General features: G+C 43.2%; 1 protein-coding gene across 2 annotated transcripts in view; it reads right to left on the bottom strand.

The window, feature by feature from the left end:
- Nucleotides 1–201: 201 nt before the first annotated feature.
- LOC309385682 (cGMP-dependent protein kinase 2-like) overlaps nucleotides 202–25,585 on the bottom strand; it is a 48,591-nt gene continuing 23,207 nt past the window's right edge. For both annotated transcript variants that reach the window (XM_081940357.1, XM_081940356.1), the window contains exons 12-21: nucleotides 21,843–21,887; nucleotides 16,989–17,118; nucleotides 14,062–14,204; nucleotides 9,221–9,310; nucleotides 7,903–8,044; nucleotides 6,240–6,403; nucleotides 5,659–5,775; nucleotides 3,857–3,919; nucleotides 1,476–1,551; nucleotides 202–1,369 (exon numbers count right to left, since the gene is read on the bottom strand). In XM_081940357.1, the coding sequence (XP_081796483.1) occupies nucleotides 1,283–1,369; nucleotides 1,476–1,551; nucleotides 3,857–3,919; nucleotides 5,659–5,775; nucleotides 6,240–6,403; nucleotides 7,903–8,044; nucleotides 9,221–9,310; nucleotides 14,062–14,204; nucleotides 16,989–17,118; nucleotides 21,843–21,887 (1,057 nt within the window). In that variant the 3' untranslated portion in view covers nucleotides 202–1,282. The remainder of the gene's footprint in view (nucleotides 1,370–1,475; nucleotides 1,552–3,856; nucleotides 3,920–5,658; nucleotides 5,776–6,239; nucleotides 6,404–7,902; nucleotides 8,045–9,220; nucleotides 9,311–14,061; nucleotides 14,205–16,988; nucleotides 17,119–21,842; nucleotides 21,888–25,585) is intronic.

Genomic DNA, 25,585 nt, shown 5'->3' on the forward strand with positions numbered 1-25,585 from the left:
TGCAAGGAGGGAGAGGGGGGGGGGGAGGGAGGGAGGGAGGGAGGGAGGGAGGGAGGGAGGGAGGGAGGGAGGGAGGGAGGGAGAGAGAGAGAGAGAGAGAGAGAGAGAGAGAGAGAGAGAGAGAGAGAGAGAGAGAGAGAGAGACTGCCGGAAAGAAAAAAAAATTCAACCTAAGCTCTCGTCCCACTCTTTAATAAAATACAATACAATACAATAGCAGAGTTGGAAGGGACCTTGGAGGTCTTCTAGTCCAACCCCCTGCCTAGGCAGGAAACCCTATACCGTTTCAGACAAATAGCTATCCAACATCTTCTTAAAGACTTCCAGTGTTGGGGCATTCACAACTTCTGGAGGCAAGCTGTTCCACTGATTAATTGTTCTAACTGTCAGGAAGTTTCTCCACAGTTCTAAGTTGCTTCTCTCCTTGATTAGTTTCCATCCATTGCTTCTTGTTCTACCCTCAGGTGCTTTGGAGAATAGTTTGACTCCCTCTTCTTTGTGGCAACCCCTGAGATATTGGAACACTGCTATCATGTCTCCCCTAGTCCTTCTTTCTCTTAAGCTTTCTTTGCTTCAGTATCCACCCTCTGCAGCCACCTCCCCTACCCCTCCATCTCTTTCAAGACAATGTGGCCAAAAAAAGCTGCCCACCTAAAGAGGGAGCCATCTTTAAATCTAAGGACGGAAAGTAGAAATCCAGAACGGAGATCAATCAGTTGCGCTCCGCCCCCACCACACACTCACCCATTGCCACCGTGTCTGATTCATAGAAAGGAGGCTCAGGCTGTCCCGGGAATGTATTTATTCCCCACACTGAGCAGCACAACACAGGAAGACAACCATCCTCACTCACACAGTGACTTTGCCCACTGCAATAATCTGTCGGAGACCCCGAAGAGCAGTGGGGAGCGAGACAAGAGGAGCGGCAGTCTAGTCTCTGCCAAGCACTGAAGAGGAAGGTAGAAAGGCAGGAGGATAGCAAGGCAACGGACCCCTCTTCAGGGGCATCTGGTTGTAGGAGTGGGAGAAGTTGCTGGGGTCACTCAGGTCTCTCAGCTATGCCTCCAAATACCCATCCAGTCCACGGAACCTATAGGGCAGGGGTGTCCAAACTTGGGAACTTTAAGACTTGTGGACTTCAACTCCCAGAATTCCCCAGCCAGCATGGCTGGCTGGGGAATTCTGGGAGTTGAAGTCCACAAGTCTTAAAGTTCCCAAGTTTGGACACCCCTGCTATAGGGAGACGCCTCCGGTCAGGCCTTTCCCCTTCAGCCCCAGAAACTCAGAAATCTTCGTCCCAGCCGGAGAACTCCTCCTCAGGCAGCTGCCGTGAAACAGAGTACCGCTTGAAATTGGTGTAAGGAAAACCCTGGAGGAAGAACAAAAAGAAACGAATAGTAAGAACAGGAGCAGCTTCCCAACCTGTTTGGTACGGGAAAGCAGAAGGGAAGGGCCCTCGAAGACCATTTTCATACCTGCTTGAGCAGCACTGTGGTGGGAGCCTCTATCTGACGCAGTGCCAGCTTCTTCCAGGAAAGGGAGTTGAACCACCTGAGGATGGAAGTGACTATGAACTGAAAAGATCAAGACCGGGGTTTCTCGTGGCTGGTTGGGGAATGCTGGGAGTTGAAGTTCACCCATCGTAAAGCTGCCGAGAAACACTGGCCTAGAGTACCAGGATTCAAAGCCAGATAAATGGAAGGGCAGTTGAGCACTTAGATCCTACTGACAACTGTCACTTTCCTCATAGCCATACAATACAATACAATACAATAGTAGAGTTGGAAGGGACCTTGGAGGTCTTCTAGTCCAACCCCCTGCCTAGGCAGGAAACCCTATACCGTTCCAGACAAATGGCTATCCAACATCTTCTTAAAGACTTCCAGTGTTGGGGCATTCACAACTTCTGGAGGCAAACTGTTCCACTGATTAATTGTTCTAACTGTCAGGAAGTTTCTCCTCAGTTCTAAGTTGCTTCTCTCCTTGATTAGTTTCCACCCATTGCTTCTTGTTCTGTCCTCAGGTGCCTTGGAGAATAGCTTGACTCCCTCTTCTTTGTGGCAACCCCTGAGATATTGGAACACTGCTATCATGTCTCCCCTAGTCCTTCTTTTCATTAAACTAGACATACCCAGTTCCTGCAACTGTTCTTCATATGTTTTAGTCTCCAGTCCCCTAATCATCTTTGTTGCTCTTCTCTGCACTCTTTCTAGAGTCTCCACATCTTTTTTACATCGTGGCGACCAGAACTGAATGCAGTATTCCAAGTGTGGCCTTACCAAGGCATTATAAAGTGGTATTAACACTTCACGTGATCTTGATTCTATCCCTCTGTTGATGCAGCCTAGAACTGTGTTGGCTTTTTTGGCAGCTGCTGCACACTGCTGGCTCATATTTAAATGGTTGTCCACTAGGATTCCAAGATCCCTCTCACAGTTACTACTATTGAGCACGGTACCACCTATACTGTACCTGTGCATTCCGTTTTTGTTGCCTAAATGTAGAACCTTACTCTTTTCAGTGAACATGTTTTAATAACCTTTTCAGTGAACATGTTTTAATAACCTTTTTAATGCTGCAGTTTTACAGGTGGGCTTCAAAAATTTTAGCAAGGAGTTCTTCGCCCAGTTACTGGGTGGGTGTGGCAGGCATGGCCTAGTCGGGCTCCTGCACCATGGAGGGGTGTATGTGTTTGCCCCCCGGGCTCCGGAGCCTTTTTTCGAGCCTCCGGGAGGGACAAAAACAGCCTCCCCAGGCTCCGGAGGCCCTCTGGAGGCCGGAAAAAGGCCCATTTCCAGCCATCCCGAACTTCAGGTAGGCCTGTTTTTTGTCCTTCCCGAATCTCCACGTACGCCCTGCACTTACCTGCAACTGGGCTGCATGGGGACACCTGGAAGGGGAGAGGAGGGGCAGCGTGGGCGGGGCCAGACAGGAGTGGGATTCTCCGAACTGCCCAGAATCTTAGCTAGAGGTTCTCCTGAACCCCTGAAAACCCCCAGCAGCCCACCCCTGGTTTTAAGATATTTCCTTCATGTACCCATAATTCATAGCTGAAGCCACATAAGGGTTATTTATCTGTTATTTAGCTGTTTTCCATCTTAGCATTTTTGGTCTGGGCATAATTTTTGTTATAGATACAGTCTAGCATACTTCATCACTAGTATGGTGGCTGACACTCTCCAGTAGCTCAGATATTATTGATCACTTTGAACCCTCTCTCTTTATCTCTGGACTCTATCCCCAATAGCCATTTAGATACAAGCTTCAAGAAAAAGCGGGCATTTGTTCATGTAATGCCAGGTCTTTCCTGGGCTTTTTATCCTTCTGGATTTAGCACTCCTTGGAAGATTGCTAGATTAGTTTTCTGAGTTTATCACTAGAGTAGCAGATTTGTGTTTAAAAAAACAGGGCTATCTAGAGAATACTAGCACTGATGATGTTACCTAGTTTGGTAATGAAACGTCTACAAGCTCAAGAGCATTGTGGATGCCTGAGCTACAAATATTCACTTCTGTAGGGATGTTTAGTGCTAGTCGGTAGGCCATATGCAAATAAGAAACCACCACAATGCAAAGAATAATGATCTGATCATTGTTTCTCAAATAGTTCTCAAAAACAGTTCAGTAGCTCAAATGAGCATTATGCCTTTGAATGACAATAGGGAAGGTGAACATCTGGAAATACATTGATCTTCTTACCAACTTCTGTACCTTTTGAATTACTCCTCAACTCCATCCTATTTTTCTATAGAATATAGTCCTTTTTTATTACTCCTCTGCCACCTTTTGGCAGAGACAGGTTCTGCAATCTCAGCTGGTAACTTTTCTCTGCCCAGGTTTCTTCTTTATGAACGTACCTGTGCTTCCGAATGCCCCGAATCCCACTGCTGGTATTGCCCAGTCTCTGCCCTGGTCGACGCCTGCCAAGGGGGAAGGAAAGGAAGAAAAACAACAACAGTGTTTTCTTAGCATATGTTTGGTGGGATAGATTAGTATGGAAGAGATGATGAAATGATTGGATTCTTTTTCTTACAAGAAAAGGTTACCAGCGTTTGTGACTTTTTAATTTACAAAACAAAAAAGTGGTCATGATTCGAGGTTTGGAAGTGTCAGGATAGAAGTGTATAAAATGATACGAATAGATAGAAAGGATGTTTTCCTCCCATTTTTACAATATTAGCACATGTGTATCTTCCACTCTAGGGACACAGTGGCTCTGTGGCTAAGATGGTGAGCTTGTCGATCAGAAAGGTCAGCAGTTCAGTGGTTCGAATCCCTAGCACCGCGTAACGGAATGAGCTCCCGTTACTTGTCCCAGCTTCTGTCAACCTAGCAGTTCAAAAGCATGTAAAAATGCAAGTAGTAAAATAGGAACCACATTTGGTAGGAAGGTAACAGCATTCTGGGCGTCTTTGGCGTTTAGTCATGCCAGCCATATGACCACGGAGACATTTTCGGACAGCGCTGGCTCTTCGGCTTTGAAGCAGAGATGAGCACCGCCCCCTAGAGTCAGGAACGACTAGCACATATGTGCAAGGGGAACCTTTACCTTTACCTTATCTTCCACTCAGTTTCTGACTTCCAGCAGCCGCCTGGAAAAGTCCTCATGATATTCTTGGCAAGGTTTTTTGGAGGTGGTTTGCCTTTGCTCCTTCCCAGGGGTGAAAGGGAATGACTGGCCCAAGATTCCCCTGCTCACGTTGTACCTAAGGTGGGGACTCACAGTCTCCTGGTTTCTAGCCTGAGGGGGATCCTTGATGCTCTCTGAGCCTTGCTTGGTGTCTTGCAGACGTTTCATCACCCAAACCATGATGCCTTAACCACTGCACCAAACTGCCTCTCATTTATACTACTAGAAGTAGGGATTGTTTTAGCTGAAATTCAAGATGCCTCTGGATATCACCCATAGATTATTATCTTTTGTTTTTCATAGGAGCTTTTCAGAGGCATGATGCCCATTTAACCAATTCTTTTTATGTTCATGCTTCCTGGAATAAATGACCAGAGGCCTAAAATCTGTTCACACTATTGGGGTTGTTTTGCTTTTGCTAAATTGCAGTTGACACAGAAACCACAGATTAATCTGCAAGCAGGGGAAGTACCATTATTAAAGCCCCCATCTACATTTTCCACTATGTTCTCGCTACGCCAATTTGTCTAGTTTGAATTAGGTTGGGCATGGTTACCCACCCGATTCCTTCCTTCACTTTTATTTAGGGGAGAATTTAATCATAGCACAGCCCTATCTGCACTGACATTGTACAACCAATTTCATTGTATACATGATGTACAATGACAATAAAGGCTACACTATATTTATTGTGCAGTGGGCTTCAGTAGGCAAGAACCAGACCAGCATAGCTGCGACAGCTTTTATTGACTCAAAATGCAACTGAGGAACTGCAGGCAAATGCCTGTGATTTATACTCTAGGTCCACAGGGCTTAACCAATCATAGAACTAGAAAAAGCCCGCCCAAATATAAATGTTCTACATTTCCCTCCAAAACAGTTGGGGTCATCTAAAGGTTAGTTTCACTTTAGCACAGTTAACAGTTAGGGTCATCTAAAGGTTAGTTTCACTTTAGCACAGTTAACACAACTATGTACATTCAATACATAACAATATTAATTGGAATGAATGCCAGCAGGGAGTCATACCTGCAAAGCTTGGCTACAAGGGAGCATGCAGCCTCACTGACAAATGCAGGGAAAGAGAAGACACCATCCATGATTCTGCTGTATATCTTTTGAGGTTCAGTGCTGTGGAATGGGGGTCTAAGAAGGAGAAGAAGAGGAGAAGAAGAGGAAAACATGGATGTATAGATACTATTGTGGGACAGACCCAGCCACTTCCTCACAACCAGACGTTCCTCAGTGATACTCATTCTTCCACTTGTCTAAATAGCATGATGGTGTGTCACCAGAAAGAGCAATCCTTGATATGTCCCAGCAGAAACTGTAATTAAATCTCTACTACTTCTGCCTGTATTTTCAGCCTAGTCAACTGGACTCTAAGCAAATCCAATAAATGGCTCTGGGATGCCATTCAGAATCTATGGTGCATAGTTGATGCTTTGTCTCTCTCTCTCTCTTTTCTCCAGTTCTTGCCAATCCCCCCTACCCAAACTTCTCCTCCCTCACCAATTACTTCTAGGGGAGAAGAAAGGTAGAAGATGCACCAGGAAGTAGTATGAGTGTCCCATTGCTGAATGCCTGGAGAAATGCAGAGACAGACTTACCGTCCTACAAGCATTTCAAAGATGAGCACACCAAGTGTCCAGAAGTCCACAGCATAATCATGTCCTTCATGGCGCAAGATCTCAGGGGCCAAGTACTCAGGAGTCCCACAAAAGGAGTAAGTCTTCTCCCCACGTCTGAGTGCCTTGGCAAAGCCAAAGTCCACCTATTTAAAAAGGAGGGGGGGGAATAGTAGGTAGGAAGGAATGGAGGACAGAAAATGACACTTGTTCTTCAGTTGAGTCCCACTGCTCCCATCAATCCATATGTATATAATTCACAAGTCCCCAAATCTTTTTATTCAAAAAAACAATGCAGAATTCTACGGACGGCCAAAAACCTACATGGCTTTAAAAATATTATAAAAATGAAGGGAGGGAGTGGAAGAGATTGGTGGGAAAATAAACTTTTCTATTTAGAGATACTCTGACATTTAAAAAAAAGCCCACCTAACTGCACCAGTGAAGAAAAGCGAGAGAGAAAGCAATTTTCTCCATGTATACTTGAGTGTTCCTGAAGATTTACACCTGGCCATTGTGGAAAGTACATGCACCAGGGACCCCGATAGCACTTTTGCATTACCCCCAGAACTGTAAGCTGAACCTCCAAAAAATAATTCATAGGGTCAGAATGAAAGCTACATTTAATTTTATTTCCTTGACATTTAGATTTAGTTTAAAATTATAAAAAGTTGATGGTTTTCAAAGTGTGCATGTAATGATGTTTTTCCATCTGTCACATTGCAAATTACAAATTGGGAATTACTTTTGACAATCGCTAGGAGTTACAATCCAGGCTGAGATTAGACTGAATGTGCCCTGAAGCCTCAGACTGTACGTTTCTGGACTCGCAGTACAGATATACTGTAGCTGACTTGCTGCTTCTCAAGCAGACCCACTTTCGGAAAGGGTGCAGGGAAAACAAATTAGAAAAAATGCACAGACATCCAATGAATAAGACAATCAACCTCAGAGATGCTTTATATGGGGATGGCAATAGAGGAGGCCTCATACCATAGTCCCATTATGGTGAACCTATGGCATGCGTGCCCGAAGTGGCACACGGAGCCATGTCACCTGGCACACACAATGTTGCCTGTTCCTCTTCCAGGTTTCTAGCGCATATGCGTGAGTGACAATCAGCTGGCCTTCATGCATGCGGTAGTGCCGGTAACTGGAAGAGCTGGTTTTCCATTTTCCAACATGTGCACCAGTAAGCAGAAAACTAGCTGGCCACTGCACCTCCACGTGCCGGAAACCGGAAGCTCATTTTCCAGCGCGTGCATGCTCCCTAGGCAGCTCCTCTTCCAGGTTGTGTCCCAGACGAGCACGAGCGTACGCGTTCCCTTTTCAGCACTCGGTGCCGAAAAGGTTTGCCATCACTGCCGTAGTCTGTCAATGGAAACCCTCACATCTTCATGAGCTCATGGGAAGAAAAGTCACTGGTGTTTGTTTTCTAGGAACAGGTTGGAGGGGTAAAGCAACAGGAGGATCAACAAATATCACCATTGGGACAGGACACCTGGGCTGAAAACAGCACTGTTGTCATAGCCGAAGAACAGCTGGAAATCTGGCCAGCAATGTCATTTCCAGCTGTTTTCAGCATGGCAGCTAAGCAGCTTAGGGCCGCTGTGTAAAAAATGCTTTATTCCTCAACCTCTGTTACCAGTTTTACGTAGCCCTTGGCATCCAACATGAGGTTCTCAGGCTTCAGGTCACGATACACAATGCCCTGTCCATGCAAGTAGTCCAGAGCCTCAACCACACAAGCAGAACAGAAGATGGCCACGGGTTCTGAGAAGCAGCGGCTGGAAATAAAAAAGGATTTAAGTGGTAGATAATTTATATTTATTGGCTGTTCTCATTCAACATACTTAACCCAGAACAATCATAGGTCTAGCGACTGCAGTTGATTCAATATATTGTGCAAATCCAGAAAATGGATTAGTTGAGTAACCAGGTGGTGTTAATACAATTTGAATACAAATGGTCCCATATTCAGTCCATGTTATCTCTGATTTGGGGAAGGAAAGTCCCTATGTACCTCCTCAGATGCTGCTGCTTGAGGTAGCTTAGTGGAGTGGGAAGCCACTTCATCAGCTCCATCTTTTCTCTACTGCCCATCCCTCACAAGCAATTGTATGACAGGACTCACCGCACTAATTAGACTAGTTAAATGGAGCTGGGCTTTCATGATTAAATAAATTGTGTGGACCTTCCTATTATTTGGGAATGTTGCTTTATGACGACGTTAAACCATGATACAATTCTTCTTTAGGAGATACAACATGTTTCTGGGAGATAGCAATTGACTGCATACCTACATCATTTTCAATTGCTCCCATAAATTAAGCCATTAAAAAAAATCTAACCAAAGTTCACACTAGGAGTCACATGTAAGTTCTTTATCTGATTTGGTTGATTAAGCATGTCATACAGATACTGTGCTTTATTAGCCAAGTTTTAAGATTCAGTATGTTGTGTGAAACCCATCCAATGTCTACATGGAAAGCTTGAAACCATCCAAAACGTAGATGGTGGTAAGCAATTGAGGGCAGTATAGAGAGGACAATGCACTGTATGGGACTATTTCTTGGCATTGGAGCATTGGGCCAGAAGTGTATATCCTAAGTGGAAGGTACATGCTGTGGGCAGAGGTAGGTTGCAAATCCCGGCGCTACTGGTTCCCTCGTGCTCTCTTGTGTGTGTGACGCTTCTGTGCATGCACAGAAGCATCCGGGCAGGTGGGCGGAGCCTCCACCATTGCCACTACTGGTTCACCCGAAACGGCCCGAAATGGGAGCAACCCTCCTCTGGCTGTGGGCCAAGAAGCAAAACTAGCAGCTTCCATATTAGCAGTTTCTTATGGCTCCACAATCTCCTTGACCCTGGAATAACTAGTAAAGACATGCAGCTGATCATTTTCTTCCCCACCCTTCCATCCTGCCCCACACTGCCCAAGTCCCATGGCTGCATCTTCATACACTTCACGCAGCTTGGCCCATAGCTCGCCTCCTTGGCAGAACTCCAGCAGCAGGTAGACATGGCGGCTATCTCGAAAGGTTGAAAAAAGCCTAGGGAGGATAAAAGAGGGTGAAGAATTACTCCCAGTGTAGCAAAGGGAACTGAAGCACTTTAGGTCAATCAACAGTGGACAGGACAATCCACATTCTTCCTCAAAGCCTCTTTGCCTTATTAGGCTTCAGGATAACTCTCTCCACAATAGCCTCGCTTCACTAAAGCCATCAAGCTCAGAGAAGGCACTTTAAGAGGAAGTCATTTTAAACCTTGGAGCATGATCAAAAAACAATCCCTTCTTTGCTTTTTCAGCTCCTGTAAAGAATGCTCCTCAGGCTACTTTTGCTTTGCAAAAGCATTTGTCCAGCTCCACAGTTGGAACAGGCGATGGTGTTTTGTTTAATTGGGCATTTGACTGGAACAGTGCTTCTCAACCTTGGCAACTTTAAGATGCGTGGACTTCAACTCCTTGATTTCCCCAGTCAGTATGAAGCAATAAAAAGAGCAAAATGCACCAGTACAACACTATTAACATCACATTTGCTGAATAGGGTACGTTCTGAGTTTCTTGGCCACTATATGAATGTAAATGAATATATGGAATGTAAATAATGCATTAAGCATTCTACAGCACCCCAGGGTTAATTCAATTCAGCGACTTATGAAAAATCCAATGGAACGCAAAGTGCAATATGAACATAAATTGTCTTCCAACCTCCAAGGTAGTTGTAGCCATAATAATTTCAGTTTGTGAGGGCTCTTTCCCCATATTCCCCTATTTTATTGTTCCTTCTCAAGCTGGGATAGGCAGTCAATATTATAGAACATGGCTGTCAAACCCGCGGCCTGCGGACCAGGTGCGTCACATGCTGGCCACGCCCAATTTAGCAAAAGGGGGAAAAGCCTTGATATGTCACGTGACGATGTCATGACAATGTGAGTTTGACACCCCTGGTTATAGAAGAACCTGGGCAACGTTTAATCTGTATGGACTTCAATTCCCAGAATTGAAACCCCACCCCTTACTTACACTGATGATGTTTGGGTAATTTAGGTAAAATGAAACATCGACAAGAAAAGAACCAAGCTCAGGGAGCGTCAAGGACCCCTCAATTCTGAGAGTTCTAGTGAAGAATTAATTAGGATTTGAAATGATCTTACAAGCAACAAGACTGAATGCAAGGTAAATAAATACGACATTCTATGTTTAGTTATGAAGGATATTGTAGGATTAAAGGGGTGTGTGGGTGGAGTACATGTGAAAACATGTGCTTTCCAGTTAGATGGACAGTAACCAGTAGCAATTTCAAAATGTATTGAATCCGACACTCTTAACCAAGCATACCATTGGAGGCCAATCAAATGTCTCACAGGAGGCAGGATCAACTTGGCATCTATTGGCAAGTTTAGACTGTTGTGAGCATGTGTTCTTCCTCTTCAATTTTCTAGTATGCTCCTCCACAACCCCTGTTTCCCCTCCTTCAACCCTGCACAAAGCTGAAAGGCCTAAGGTCTTCTGAAAGAGGAGATTCTGGCTCTTTTATAGCCCCAACATCCACATGTTTGAAAAGTTGATCACCGGGCTTATGGAGATTCCAGGATTGAAAGAGAAGTTCTCCTCTACTTGACCAGTGCTTATTTTAGTGCTTCTTCAAAACTCTATTCATTTCAATTCAATTTGAATCAATTTCTGGCAGGGTTGATGGATGATTTCCCACCATTTGACAATGAAAGACGGTAGCAAGGTCAGAGAGTTTACTCAATCGTTTTGAAAATGTCCTACGTAAGACAAAAGAGCTCTATGTGGACTCAAGGACAAGCAGATTGTAGTTTAACTTTCCTTTGGGGAAAAGCCATTCATTAATGAGGAAAATAGCAGAAAACATTTGAGGAAACTAATTTTGCCATGCTTGAGCTTGATTTTAAGGGAAATGGAATGGATGCAATTGAATACATATTTGAAACTTTAAAATACTCCGAGCAATGATAAATAGAGTTCAGTGCAGGGGTGGGAGGGATTCAGCCAGCTCGGACCGGTTTGGGTGAATCAGATATTAATTTTAATCTGGTTTGCCGAACCGATAGTTGCAAGGATTTGGCTGACCCCACCTACCCCTCCCCTCCTACCCGTTTTGGATGCCAGGTAAGTCCAGGGCCCACTTGGAGGCTCTCGGAGGGCAAAAAACAGGCCTCCCGGAAGTTTCAGAAGTCCAGAAATGGGTCCATTTCTGACCTCCAGAGGGCCTCTGGAGTCCAGGGGAGGCTGTTTTTGCCCTCCCGGAGGCTTGAGAAAAACCTCCAGAGCCTGGGGAGGGTGAAAACTCCTCCCCCCCCCCCCCCGGTGGTGCAGGAAGCCTAGGTCACACCCCCATGGCCACCCAGCAACCAGGCCGAGAACCAGTTGCTAAATTTTTCGATCCCACCCCTGGTTCAGTGGCAAGAGAAACAACAGTAATGGACCTCAAGTATGGAAGTTCTCTAAATGGAGATGCTCGCAGGCCATTGAGAGAAAATGAATGACAGGAAACAAAAACAACAACAACCCCTTAGTGAAGTTCTGAAAATAAAAGAACACAAACTGAAGCAGTAAGACAAACAGGCCAGCAGATACAGTCGCCTAGCCTAAGCTTAGAACTGCAGGAAGGTTTGTAGGAAAGCTAAACTTTGGAATAGTGAGATTGGTAAATGATGCTAAGAATGATTCAAATGCCTCCTTAAATATTTAAAAATAAAAGGAAAACAAAAGATATGCCAGCTGCTCAATAAAAAAGGACATAATAACAGACAATAAGAAAAAAGGCACAGTTGATCAACCATTAACAGAGGTCCATCTTCTCCAACAAGAGGATTTGTCTTTCAATATTTTAAACTCAGGAACTTCAAGATGTATGAACTTAACTCCCAGAATTTCACAGCATGTTGGTTTGGGAATTCTAGGTGTAGAAAACACATCTCAATGTTGCCAAGTTTTTAGGTGTTTCTCTGTTATCTCATTCACCACCATAAGAATTTTGGGATCCTGTTAATCAAGGAGGTGGCTTTTTGATCAATTGATTTTTATCTTAATTCTCTTTCCTCTTAGCTGCTTTCTTTCAGACTCTTACAAGCTTACCCAAGCAGTCTATTTAAAAGATCACATCAAATAAGTCAGAAACAGTGTTGGCTAATGGCCTTGTACTTTCAGAGCTGATATAGCAACCATTACTCGTCTTTAAATGTTACATGTCGTCTAATGAGACTAACCACCAAAATATATATCCAGTGAAATCTTGATTCTGAGGCTGATTTTATGCTGCAGATCTCATGGCTGAAATGCCTAGCCCAGCTTTTGTTACCTCTTTCTTACCATCCATCTTTGGACTCTCTTGAAATGATGGCACTTTCTAGAACCTTGCCCACTCATTTGCATCAGTGTGGATGGTTCTGCTAAAGATATTATCCAACTATGGATTTGGGCAGGGGTGGGCTTCAAAAATACAATACAATACAATACAATAGTAGAGTTGGAAGGGACCTTGGAGGTCTTCTAGTCCAACCCCCTGCCTAGGCAGGAAACCCTATACCATTACAGACAAATGGCTATCCAACATCTTCTTAAAGACTTCCAGTGTTGGGGCATTCACAACTTCTGGAGGCAAGCTGTTCTACTGATTAATTGTTCTAACTGTCAGGAAATTTCTCCTCAGTTCTAAGTTGCTTCTCTCCTTGATTAGTTTCCACCCATTGCTTCTTGTTCTACCCTCAGGTGCCTTGGAGAATAGTTTGACTCCCTCTTCTTTGTGGCAACCCCTGAGATATTGGAACACTGCTATCATGTCTCCCCTAGTCCTTCTTTCTCTTAAGCTAAACATACCCAGTTCCTGCAACCGTTCTTCATATGTTTTAGTCTCCAGTCCCCTAATCATCTTTGTTGCTCTTCTCTGCACTCTTTCTAGAGTCTCCACATCTTTTTTACATTGTGGCGACCAGAACTGAATACAGTATTTCAAGTGTGGCCTTTTCAAGCCATTATAAAGTGGTATTAACACACTAAATGTTAGCAATGGGTTCTCTGCCCGGATGCTGGGTGGGCGTGGCCTAGTCAGCCTCCTGCACCATGGCGGCGGCGGGGGGGGGGCATTTTTGCCCTCCCTGGGCTCCAGAGGATTTCCTCCGGGAGGGTAAAAACAGCCGCCCCAGGCTCCGGAGGTCCTCTGGAGGCCAGAAATGGGCCTTCCCAAACTTCCGGTAGGCCCATTTTTCACCCTCCCCGAGCCTCCGTGCGCACCCTGCACTTACCTGCATCCTAAACCGGTTGTGTGGTGACTCCTGGGAAGGGAGGGGCAGCATGGGTGGGGCCAGCCAGGAGTGGGATTGGTGGGTTCTTCAAACCGCACAGAATCTTAGCTAGAGGTTCTCCCGAACTCCCAGCAGCCCACCCCATTTGGGTGGGTTTTTTTCAAAATGGAGGAGTTATGTTTGCTTTTTACATACTAGGCAAGATCTTTGCAGGGTCCTTGATTAATATCCTCAGCTCTCTTGTCCAATTAGCATCATTGAGAATGGTATTAGCCTTTGGGGTCATAGCAGCTAGGGCTACTATACCTTGGCTCAAAATTTTGGCCAAACCTCTAAACAACAAGAAGGAGTCTCAGTGATCATCCAGATTTATGATAGTCTTCATCGAGGCGGCTATAAAGCCAAAGCCTGGCCACTGAAACTTGGGCCGTGATCGCTGCCATCTCTGCAATTCCAGCCCTCTGCTCATCCCCACACCAGGGTCCCCCCTCCCTCCCTCCTTCCCTTCCCTCAACATGGGAATTCCAACCTGACAATGAAGGGGCAGCGGCTTTGCTGCAGGACTTTCTTCTCCATCAGGACATGGTCCTGCTGTCGCTTCTGCACCACATGGTCCTTCCTCAAACGCTTGAGGGCAAAGAAATAGTCCTGGCTCTCCACTGTGTTTCGGACCTGCAGAAGAAGGAAGGTAGCTCAGAAATTCTCACTCCTATGACCCAAAGAGCAAGAGGTCTGTAAACCCAGATGCATTTGATGGCCTCCTCTTAGTGAGCAAATGGGAGGTCTAAGCTTGGGAAGATGAAACAAAGATGGGGCAGAGAGGCTTTATCCGTAAGTGGGAAGCTGAGAACCTTATTCTGTCCTCTTGGAAGGAAAGTGCTGGCAATCCGACTTCCAGTTGCCTGGACAGTAAAAGGGAAACTAACCCTCCTTCTTCATTTATCATTTCAATGGCATAAGAATATCATATCAGCCTTAATATTTCCCGCTTCAGTTCATGATAGCTGCTTTATTTTGAACCTAGCCCAAGATTTAAGCATTGTGTGCCAATACTTCTTATATCGCAAGCTTGTTTTTCCCCCTGCTTAAACTCGCATAAAGCTGGATTTGTAACTTCATCATAGCACTATGCTGCCTTTTTCGCAAAGATGTGTTCATGTGACCAGATCAGCTTTTATCAAGCCTTGGTAGATTCCCAAAGGGGTAGCTCTCTTAAGCGGCAAGGTGGGAAATTCATGTAATTAGCTTCTTCAAAAAAAATTCCCCCACTACCAATGAGGGTACTTCGTTTTGTTAACTAGCTAGGACAGTAATGAAAGTCAGATAATCAAATCTCTATTCCCCCAAAGCCATTAGGAACATATTTCTTATTCCATTACCAGCTTCCTCCCAATTAAACTGACCCCCCACTGTTCAAAGAGCAACTTCAGTTTGCTGCAGGTATGGGAAGATTGTAAGAATAGCAGATCCTCAAGGTATCCCTTAAAGAGCCAACAGGCAGCAAGCTCCTGGCCTAGACAAGTAGGGGCGAGGAAATGAGCAAAGCCTAACTAGCAGGTCCGAGGTATTCCAAGTGCCTTCTTCTCTCCAAATGCTCTTGAGGGCACCTCTATCAATTGTTCTTTAGATTGCAGGCTCTTATGCAATGATCACTCTTATTTGCAATAGTTCTATATATGAGAATATAGTTGTATGAAGTTTGTGTGGCAGGTAGCTTGAGGGGGGATAGTTCTATTCATACAATACACTCAATAGGTCAGTTTAAGACATAATGGTGCCATGAACAGCATATTAAACTTGATTAATGTTGAGTGTGTTAAGTTTTTGAAAACAGGTTTTCCATTAAGTAGATCCTCAGCTGCCACACTGAAGGCCTTTTTTTCAGTTTGCTCAGTCACACTTTCCATCAAACCTTTTCTAATCCCCATATCCATATATTCATCTATCTGCTATCTTGAACTTCTAACAATCTTCTGCCTAGTTTTTGCCACAGCATTGTTGAGAATGCCAGGGTGCTGAGAAGACTGTCTGGGTGGAGCAGAAGCTTCCATGGGACCAATTTCTCCATAAAAATAGCCTTGTAGAACTCAACCAAGATTTATCTTAATTCAATTTTTTTCAATCAAATGCCTTTGGAATCCTTATAATTCTTGTAAATGGCATTCGGAGGCATGCTGTCACTCATACAAAATCTTAAAAAATGAATAGCTCTTGAAATACTTGTCCCTGGGACTTTATCTAATCTCCTTTTAAAGCTGTCCAAATTAGTGGCCATCACCATAATCTTGGGTAATGAATTCAGTCAGTCAGTTATGCAATGTGTGAAGAAATACCTTTTTGCCTGTTCTAAATCTACTTCCAATTATTCATCGGGTAACCTTTGATCCTAATACATCAAGAGACTCTTCTCTAACAAATTTCTCCACACCAGATTTTATGCATCTTGATATATCTTATTGCTTTTTCTTTCTAAGCTAGCTAGTTCTAAATATTTTAGCCTTTTCTCATGAGACAAGTTTCAAGGGTTGCACTTTTTCACCTCTGTTCCCTTTCAACTATGGACACCAGAACTTCACACAGTATTCCTGCTTAAAACATATATCCCATAGATTTCTACAATGCTATTTTATGGTAAATTGAGGCAAGCCTGAAGATAGTTGGGAACAACCTAAAATGATATAACAATTATAAAGTTGGACTAGAGAGGCCCAGACTCAGTTTCTTCCTCAACCATGGAAAACATTGGGTCCCCTTGGACCAGTGATTCTTTCTCAGCAAAACATATCTTGAGGGGTCCTTGGTGCTCTCTGAGCTTGGTTGATTTCTTGCAGATGTTGTTACCCAAATTATGTAACATCACTTGTTCTGCTTCGAGCGTTGTAGGCTTGCTTGGGGCATACAGTTAACTGCATGCTTAAGAATCTCATTCAGATTAAGTTTATTATCAGGCATTCTTAATAGCAAAACTTACAGTTCAGTGTTAAGATACTTCTGACTTTCCATAATCTGTCCCATCACGTGGTGTAAAAAGATGATGATTTCACTCCCATGCTGAGCGGAGATACAAACACTACTATTCCGGTTCACAGAGGCATTTAAACTGACCGGCTATAAACTTTGCATGCAGACAGAATACCCCAGTGGCCAACCATAAACAGAGCTGTGATCACATGTCATGGAACTACATTTCCCATAAGGCAGTCTCTGCCTACATTTCCCATGAGGTAGTTTCTTAAAGGAGACAGTTCTTAATTCCTACACTATCTGCACCACGGCAGCACTGATGATGTTACCTACTTTGGGTAATGAAACATTGGCAAGAAAACAACCAGAGAATACCAATGGCCTCTCATTCAACCCTGAGCTCCCCATCTTCTTCCTTATTGGAAAAATATACGTTGCTAATTTCCTAGATACAGCTTTAGCCTATCCACCCACATCCAAACCATTTTTTACCAGCTCAACAGTGCCAAAGCCACCAGTGCCCAAAACCACTGGCCTCCCTCTCTGCTCCCCATCCTCATAGAAAACAGGCAGAAGATCCTGGAGTCGCACTGGAGTTGGGGGGCCCTCTAGGAAGGAACCCCTGGGAAGAAGAAAGAATAAGGAGGGGAAGAGAGAGAGAGAGATTGCCCATCAATAATATGAAGGTTCAGGATTTCCCAAGACCATTGTTAGTAATCAATCTTTCTTCCACAGACAGCAAACAATCAACCTGCTACAAAATGGACCAGAAAACCTGCAGAAAAATTTATGTTCTTCCTCTAACAGTCCAACATCAACAATTCTCAGTGTGGTGCAGAGAAACACAATATCTTTAATCTGAGGGATCAGATCTGGTTATTTATTTGAACATCCCCCAGTCCTTTACTTTCTTCTTAATGAAGTCTACAATATTACGCATTTTTTTTCTTCATTGTTTATATGGGCTGAAATCAGTAACATAATAATCAGGTTTGTCTCACGAAATCTGCAAAATCAGAATACTTTTGGCTATCTTATTTCAGCTCATTAGATTTGTTCCTTGAATTAAACATAGCCATTTGCTCATTTCAAAGACTGTGTTGTACTTTGAATCAAATAGGTGCGCTTCTCACATGATGCTATAAAACCTAACCAAGGATAGCATGCTTGTCAATGCGGCTGCTAAACTGCCAATTGTCCTTGTTCAACATTTTGGGTGAATATAGCTGCAGGAAGGCCTTCCTTAGGATGAGGTTTTTAATTGGTCACTTGATGCGCCCCATTCTCAGAGATTAACCTTGCTCAAAGCAGCAGTCTAGCAAAATAAGAGCAACACACACACACACACACACAAACCCACAATCTTAACAGCTGCTTGTTCCACCCAGCAGCCTCATTTTTCTTTCTCAGGAATTAGCTGAATCTCGGCAGCTGCATCCTCTTCTGCGGGGGCAGGTGTATATGATTGACCTAAATGTGACTTTGTATTCAATATGAATGTTGTAAAAATGCAAATAGAAGTCTCTGGGTAAGGGAATGGCTTTTCATTACCAGGAACAAAAGCATCATGGAGCAAAAAAATCATAGCAGTGCAAGCCTCCTTTCTCAAAGCAAAGAGCAGCTGAAAAGGTACTACTTTCCCCAGCGGTGGCTCTCAAAGTGTGGCCCACTGCAGCCTCCTCACATCTGTGGGTCAGGGCCCCGCTCATTGTCTCAGCTCTGGCTTTCCTCTGCATGCTGACACTTAGCTCCCCCATGTGCCTGGCAATCAGTGGCGGGATCAGAGGCTGAAAACTGTGAGCAATAATGCGAGTAGCACTGTGAGATTAATATTAAACCAATCCCATAATAATGAACAAGTTCGGTTAGCAGCTGTCAGTCTGCGTTTGTGACGCTAAGTGGATGTGAGATCTCTCGCAGGCAACCAGAAAGAGTGCAAAATAGGCACCGTTACGATGACTACCGAAAAATTGGATTTCATAGAGTTGGAGAATGACTTTCAATAGCACTGAGGGATTTCTAACATTTTGGCTCACTACATTTGTGTTATACATTCTGTTCTTTTAGCGTGTGGTGGTACCCATTTGCTGAATTGATAAATAAAGCCTTAATTTGGGATTGAATTTTTTGATACAAAATTTTGTATTAAAAAACCTTTAAAAATTGAGATAATAGGAAGGCACATATAACCCCACTCAACCCAACTATAACCATCCCATTTGTCAAAAAAATGTGAACGTGAATACCTATGTACAAAAATACAGAGATTATTTAATGGTGTGGTCCATGATCAGAGCAAATTTGAAAAATAGTCTAATGAGGAAAAAAGGGATAGATTTCTCTCCTTGGCTATAGGAGCAAGACAAATTGCCATGCCTACTCAGGACATGAATCCACAGTATACTAAACCTAAATCTTATCGAGGTTGACAAGATACAAATATGCTAAGAAAATAACAGGGTCCTAAAGCAATCTGACTTACAAACTACCCAACTACCCATTTTATCATAGACTAGGGGTGTACTTCAAACCCAGCCAGGGCGCAATTTAGGGTTTAGGAAAGCTTTTACACCCCGCAAACTCATTTGCCAGAATTCTGAATAAGCTGTTCATTTCCAATATATTCAATAAATGCTTTTTCCTAATTTTGAGATGCTTCCCTGAGAGTACAAACTTCCTGACCTTCTATAAGCACAGAGAAATCCCATTTCCTCTGTGACTGTGACCTCTATGGATTTAAGTTTCCTTTTCCAGTCTTACCATCAGAAGATTCTTCTCAACAGCACAGACAATCTATCGCAAGTTTTTGGAGCCACCAGCTCCTCCTCCTCCTCCTTATTCAATGCACCAGGGGAAAATAGTCATTGCTAAAGTGCCTTTGTCATTTCTGAAATACCTGCTAGTTTGATTTATCTATTATTGTCAGCTTTTCAACCCACAAGAGTTCTCAAAGTGAAGAATAATATTAGACAGCCATCTGAATAATATAAGCTGAAATATTATTTTAACAGCAGGACAAATACATAAAACCTAGCAACTGCTCTGACTGCTTAAGACAGGAATCTCTCATCCACAGCTATCATCCTTCTGGAACCTCAACTGGAGATGGGGAAAATGAATGGCATGGTGGACCACTGAGACACTATGGCAAATTAAAACCTTCACTTTTAGGTAGCATACCAATCCAGAGAACCGTCTGGGTGACCCCTTTTTGAAAAAGATTGGTGGATTAGGTAGACCAGAGTGGGCTACCAGCAATCTTAGAACCATATGATGTTCTGACCTAAGCTTCCCTAAAAAGCACGAGGCAGAGTCCTGGTCCCGACAAAATCCCTTTTATTAAACAAATGTGAATTCCTCTCATTCACATTCAGCAAGGCCTGGCAAACAGTCATTCAAAAGAATATTTATAACTACAGACCTTTCTCTATCTTGGAAAGTTGCCATGTAAATATTTTCCAACTGAGGTGCTGCGCAAGGAAAGACTGGGCACAGTGTTAGAATATTCATGACTGGCAGAGACATGGTAACAAGGTCAGCCAATGAATAGGGCTTAGTAACAACGTCAGCCAATGAGGGCTGTTTGGAAACTGAAAGAGTTTTGGAGCCAGGGCGTGGCTTAACTGCAGCTCTGTGTGCTGTGCAAAAGGAAACAGAAACTAGCCTGGACTCTGTCTGCTCTGAACTCTGAAATGAAACTGTTCTCTCCTGCTTGTGTTCTGCTTTTAACTTCTACCACGTTGAAAGAATCTACTATTGGTATTGTACATTTATTCATCTGTTATTATGTATATAAAGAAGTTAATGAATCCAGCTGAATCAGTTATCTATGTGTGCTTTCTGGATTTGATTTTTCTGCAACTAACTCTGACTTCCTCTGGGAGGGGCCAATCACCTTCCACCTGTGACTTTACTCCCAGGTCTACCCTGATTGCTGAGTTGTTCTTTTCTTCTGGAAGCTCTGCACATGTGCACACTGGGAACAGGCTCTAGCTGTTCCTCTGCCTCACTGCTGTCTAGCTCCATAGGCACCCGATCACTGCCAGACGGCCTCGGCCCTGTCTTTGCCTCTGACGCAGAGCCCTTGTCCGAGCTTTCCCCAGCCTCCAAGATTAGCCCATGCTCCTCCCCAACCTCCTCACTGTCTGACTCTGCTGCCAGCTCCGCTGGCCACTAGCGGGCTGAACATACAGTGTATAGTCTTTAGCTATTTCATGTAGCAACAGTAGTTGCAAATATTCTTTGCAGAGTATCAATTCAGATCCACTGTTTTCTACAGTCTCATCTACCATGGATAATATTACTGAAGTGCAGCCTGAAAGGAAAATGATTCTCCCACCATAAAACAGATTCATCCTGGCTCAGTTGAAGCCTCACTCAATCAAGAGTCTCTGCAATGCTGGTACTTTTCCTCCAGGGTCTTAGGGCTGCATAGAAAGAGCTGACAGTTCTTGCCTTTGGCTACATGTGTCGCTTGACTTCTTTAATTGAGATAGCTGCATTGAAATCCTTTTGGGTTTGCCCTTGGCACCTCTGTTTTCCACTTGCAGCCTACCAACTTTTGACTTGTGTACTGTAGGTTGATGACCATTCCTCAGAGCAGTGAGGCATCAGAGCTTCCGGGATTTTCTGTCCCTAAATTTGCTCCTTTATCATTCCTATTTAGTGCTATTTAATCTATAAAAAGTACAGGAAATAAAGTTGATACTTCGTGGAAATGTTCCAGATTAGGGCCATGATGTTTCTTGATTAGCGGGAAAAAATATTCCCTTGCTTGTGTGATATGCTGATTTCAACAAGAGAAATGGACTGTTAGCAGAGGTCTGTTTTTATGAATAACTTCACTGCTGTTACTACTGTTGTCTAGGGCAACCTCTCGATTTCTTACCGCCCCCGACTGCAACTGGCAGGGAAAAGGCAGAGTTTTGACAAAATCCTGCAGGCTACAAGCAACAAAAGGAATCCCAGTATGTCCTTTAATTGGGCAAACCTAGAATTTTAAAACCTAGAACTGTTGTTTCAGTAGGATAAATAGTCCCTGAGAATATTGTCAACAAGCTTAGATTTAAACAAGAAAACAGGTGTTTGAGGTGTTGCCTTCCATTGGTTTCTGTGACTTTTATAACCACAGAAGAACAGGATGTCTGCTAAGCAAGTCATGGAACAGCAATCCATGGCCTGGCATCAATGCAGAAACCAACTAAGTAAGGTTTTATTTGTCCTGGCAGCTCTCAGCCTTATTTGATCACATTTCCATGAATGTGCTCCCAGGATCAGCATCAGCAACAGAGGTGAATACCCAGCAATGACACACCAGTATAGTCATAAAGAAGATTTAACACTGACCGTCTTGTTTCGGAAAGTGGGAGGTCCTCTTGTATCGTGACTTCCCTGGGAGGGTGGGAAAGGTGAAGAAAAAGAAGACATTAATGGAATAAAACTTCTCTCTCTCTTTCTCCCCCCCCCTCTCACACACACATACACAGAATTTTCCAGGGCCAAATAAGCCCCTATCTCAGATCTATCTATCTATCTATCTATCTATCTATCTATCTATCTATCTATCTATCTATCTATCTATCTATCTATCTATCTATCTATCTATCTATCTATCTATCATCTATCTATCTATCTATTATCTATCTATCTATCTATCTATCTATCTATCTATCTATCCTGTTTTCTTGAAAATAAGACCTCCCCGGATAATTAGCCCAATCGGGCTTTTGAGCGCATGTGCTAAAATAAGCCCTCCCCAAAAATATTGCAACACAGCAGCAGCCATGAGGTTACCACATTCGCCGCCTCCTGCACATCAAAAAATAATAAGACCTCCCCAAAAATAAGGCCATGTGCTTATTTCAGGGGTCAAAAGAAAATAAGATCCTGTCTTATTTTCGGGGGGAAACAGGTGTATATGTAAATGATGTATATGTATATACACATACATATATACATGTGAAGGTTTTTCTCAGAATGGGAGAAAATTACCAAAGCAAAATAAGCCACATTTCTCAGACTGAAGCCAAAATCTACACCTGCAGAAATCGCAGGAGGAGGCAAAACCAGATGCTTTCCCTTTAGGATTCCATAAGAAGAAATAAACTTAATTTGTGCTCTTATTTGGCAAGAAAAAGGATCTTCCTGGGCCCAACACTGCAGGCAGAAAGAAAGCATCCTTCATTTTTAATTAATAGAATAGAAGGAAGATCACCTAGGAGATTTCAGCTAAAGGACCGAGCCTTTTGGTAGGAATGAAGGAGAGAAAAATTAAAAATGATCATCTCCTGATTATACTCATAAACAAAACAGGAAACTGGATACTATGTTTTCACTATCCACATTCATTTTATGAACTTAAAAATACACTTGATTATAAATTAACCAAAGTAGCTGAATCAGTACACAATGCTAAGTTATCCCCAGCAGAATAATGAACCAAAAAACCCAAATATTATTAAGGTTGTTTAAAATTGAACAAGCTCAACATATATTGCATGAATGCAGTTGGTCTTTAATTAATCTGGTTAAGCATGTTTTGTGAATGTAGCTAGTATATATTTTGAACCAACCCAAATGATAGCCAGATAAATATTCTTTACAAGATCACTGAGTCAAGTTTTGTTTAAGCTATCCAACAGGGTAGTCAGTTCTATATTTTTTCCCATAGGCATTTTCTCAATTATTCAATTTGTACACTGCCCTACTCTGAAATGATTGTATGTGGTTCACAAAAGGAACAACAATAAAAAAAGCAGGGATTGCATAAGCAGACAGCTACAAAAATACACAAATAGCAAATATCATATTCATGGGAATCAAACGTATCTTGTACATACAGTACTGGGATGATAATTAATCAATGCAAAATCATACTTAGGATTCTACTTTAAAGTGCTACCATCACTCACTGAGCCAACAAGTGTAAGATTTGCTGTCCCCATTGGCTAGCTTTATGCTACCATAGACACAAGGCCAGCAAATAGTGCTGTCATCATTTACGGTGTAGAGGGCACACTAAGGACAGTGATTGATGGATTCCTCCAGCTTTGTTTCCCTCCCCTTCCTCCATATGTTAGCAGCCAGTGGGAAAACATCCTCCAATTACTCTACTTAATACGGAATGATAGGGGACGAAGAAAATTTTGACAGATGGTTAAATAAGTAGGTTTACTCCTCTGTTACAACTCGTTCTGGTTTGGTGCTGTTTTGCATGGAGGCATTCAAAGAAAGGCTAAACCTCAGAGAATATTTGGATAAGGATGGACAAGCACTATTCCAAAACAGTGTTGTTTTCAAATAGCACTAACCCCATGTTCCTTTGATTGCACCTCTACTAAACTCTTGTGTCGAACTAGGCCTGATCATTGATACCTTATATCTGTAATGGTGAACCTATGGCAGGTGTGCCACAGGTGGCACGCGGAGCCATTTCTGAGAGCATGCGAGGCATTGCCCTGTCAGCTCCAGCGCACATGTGCATGCTGGCCAGCTGATTTTCGGCTGTTTTTCACCCTCCGGAGTCTTTAGGAACGGACTTCCCGAACTTCCGGTTTGTGTGTTGGGCCATTTTTCGCCCTCCCCAGGCTCATAGAAAGCCTTTATTGCCTGGGGAGGGTGAAAAACGGACCTACCGGGCCCACCGAAAGTCGGCAAACGGGCCATTTCCAGCATCCGGAGGGCCTCCAGGGGGGCAGGGGAAGCTGTTTTTACCCTCCCCAGGCTCCAAGAAAGCCTTGCGTGCATGCGCAGGGCAGCAGGGGTGGGTCACACGTGCATGCGCATGGAGCTGGGGGGCATTAAATTATGGGGGTGGGCACACACGTGCGATTGCGCGCACTCGTCTGTGTGCTTTGGGCACCCAAGGCGAAAAAGGTTTGCCATCACTGCCTTATATCAATGATACCTTCTGCACTTTACCTGCCAGACCTCTGAGTCCCTGGTTCAGAGCCATGGATTAGCCAGAACATAAAGCAGCTAGAAGAGAACTCTCTCGCACGCACTTTTCTGCACAACTCTACCCCTGCTGGTCAATTGTGTTGTCCAAAACAGAACTACTCCGAAAGACAATGCCCAGGGGACAGATGGAAAAAGCCTGCCCTCCTCAGCCAATAGATCAAAGGTTTATCTCATTCCTTATGGGTTGCTTGCCTGCAGCATTAACCAAATAGACAGTAAAGATGCCATGCCAAAAGGAACCTATAACAACTCTGAGGTGTTGCTTGTTTAAAGGGAAAAAATGCTATTACAACAATGGAGCAGCTAAAGGCCCTTATAGGTGTCTATATATGAGATATACCATTAGGAGGATTTAGTAGCCTATTGTGATTTTTATTTATACTAGCCAATAGAAGGCAGTGCATAACTGATTATATACTATCTCCCAGTGGTCAACATAAGTAAAAGCATCACACAGGATAAAACACTGAGTGAAACAAAGTTATTTCTTATGTGCAGAGTGTTACACATTTTAAGACTTAATTTGGTTTACTAATTATGCTGTTTCAAATGACAGTGCAAATTAAAAAAAATGGAACAAGGTCTTCGTCTTCAGAATGATTATACAAGACTATATTTTTTTTAAAAAAACAAATAGTTTCATCTTTACAAAGTACCCATCCTCAAGACCATATAAAATCCAATTTTATGTGGCTCTTCCACACGTACATCTTGGGGCCCAGGTTTGGATGATTTTGTACAGGAAATAAGAAGACAATAACTATATATACCAGTTGATTCTGGGCATATCAGTGCTGTACCCTTAAGCTGTTCCTACCCCATGCTGATGTTAGTTGGACTCTAAACTGATTTAAGAAAATTTGGTCTGGATTGTGATGCTTCGACAACAACTTGATGGGTCTTCATTCTGCACTGCTGTTTTTCAGGATAACAGACAATATTTATTTATTTATTTCTCCTCTTTAAAAACCACCCAACTTCTCCCTTAATGTTGTATCCTCTCAAGTTTCCGTGGCAGGAAAGCAATTGCCAATGATATTCCTTTCTCTGGGCAGGTCTTGCTGAACAGATATACTTTTATATGCACATCATATAAAAATGCTTTTCTGTCAAATTAAATTAAAGTTAGG

This window comes from Natrix helvetica (genome assembly GCF_964273705.1).
Source record: "Natrix helvetica genome assembly, chromosome: 2".
NCBI classification, from domain to species: Eukaryota; Metazoa; Chordata; class Lepidosauria; order Squamata; family Natricidae; genus Natrix; species Natrix helvetica.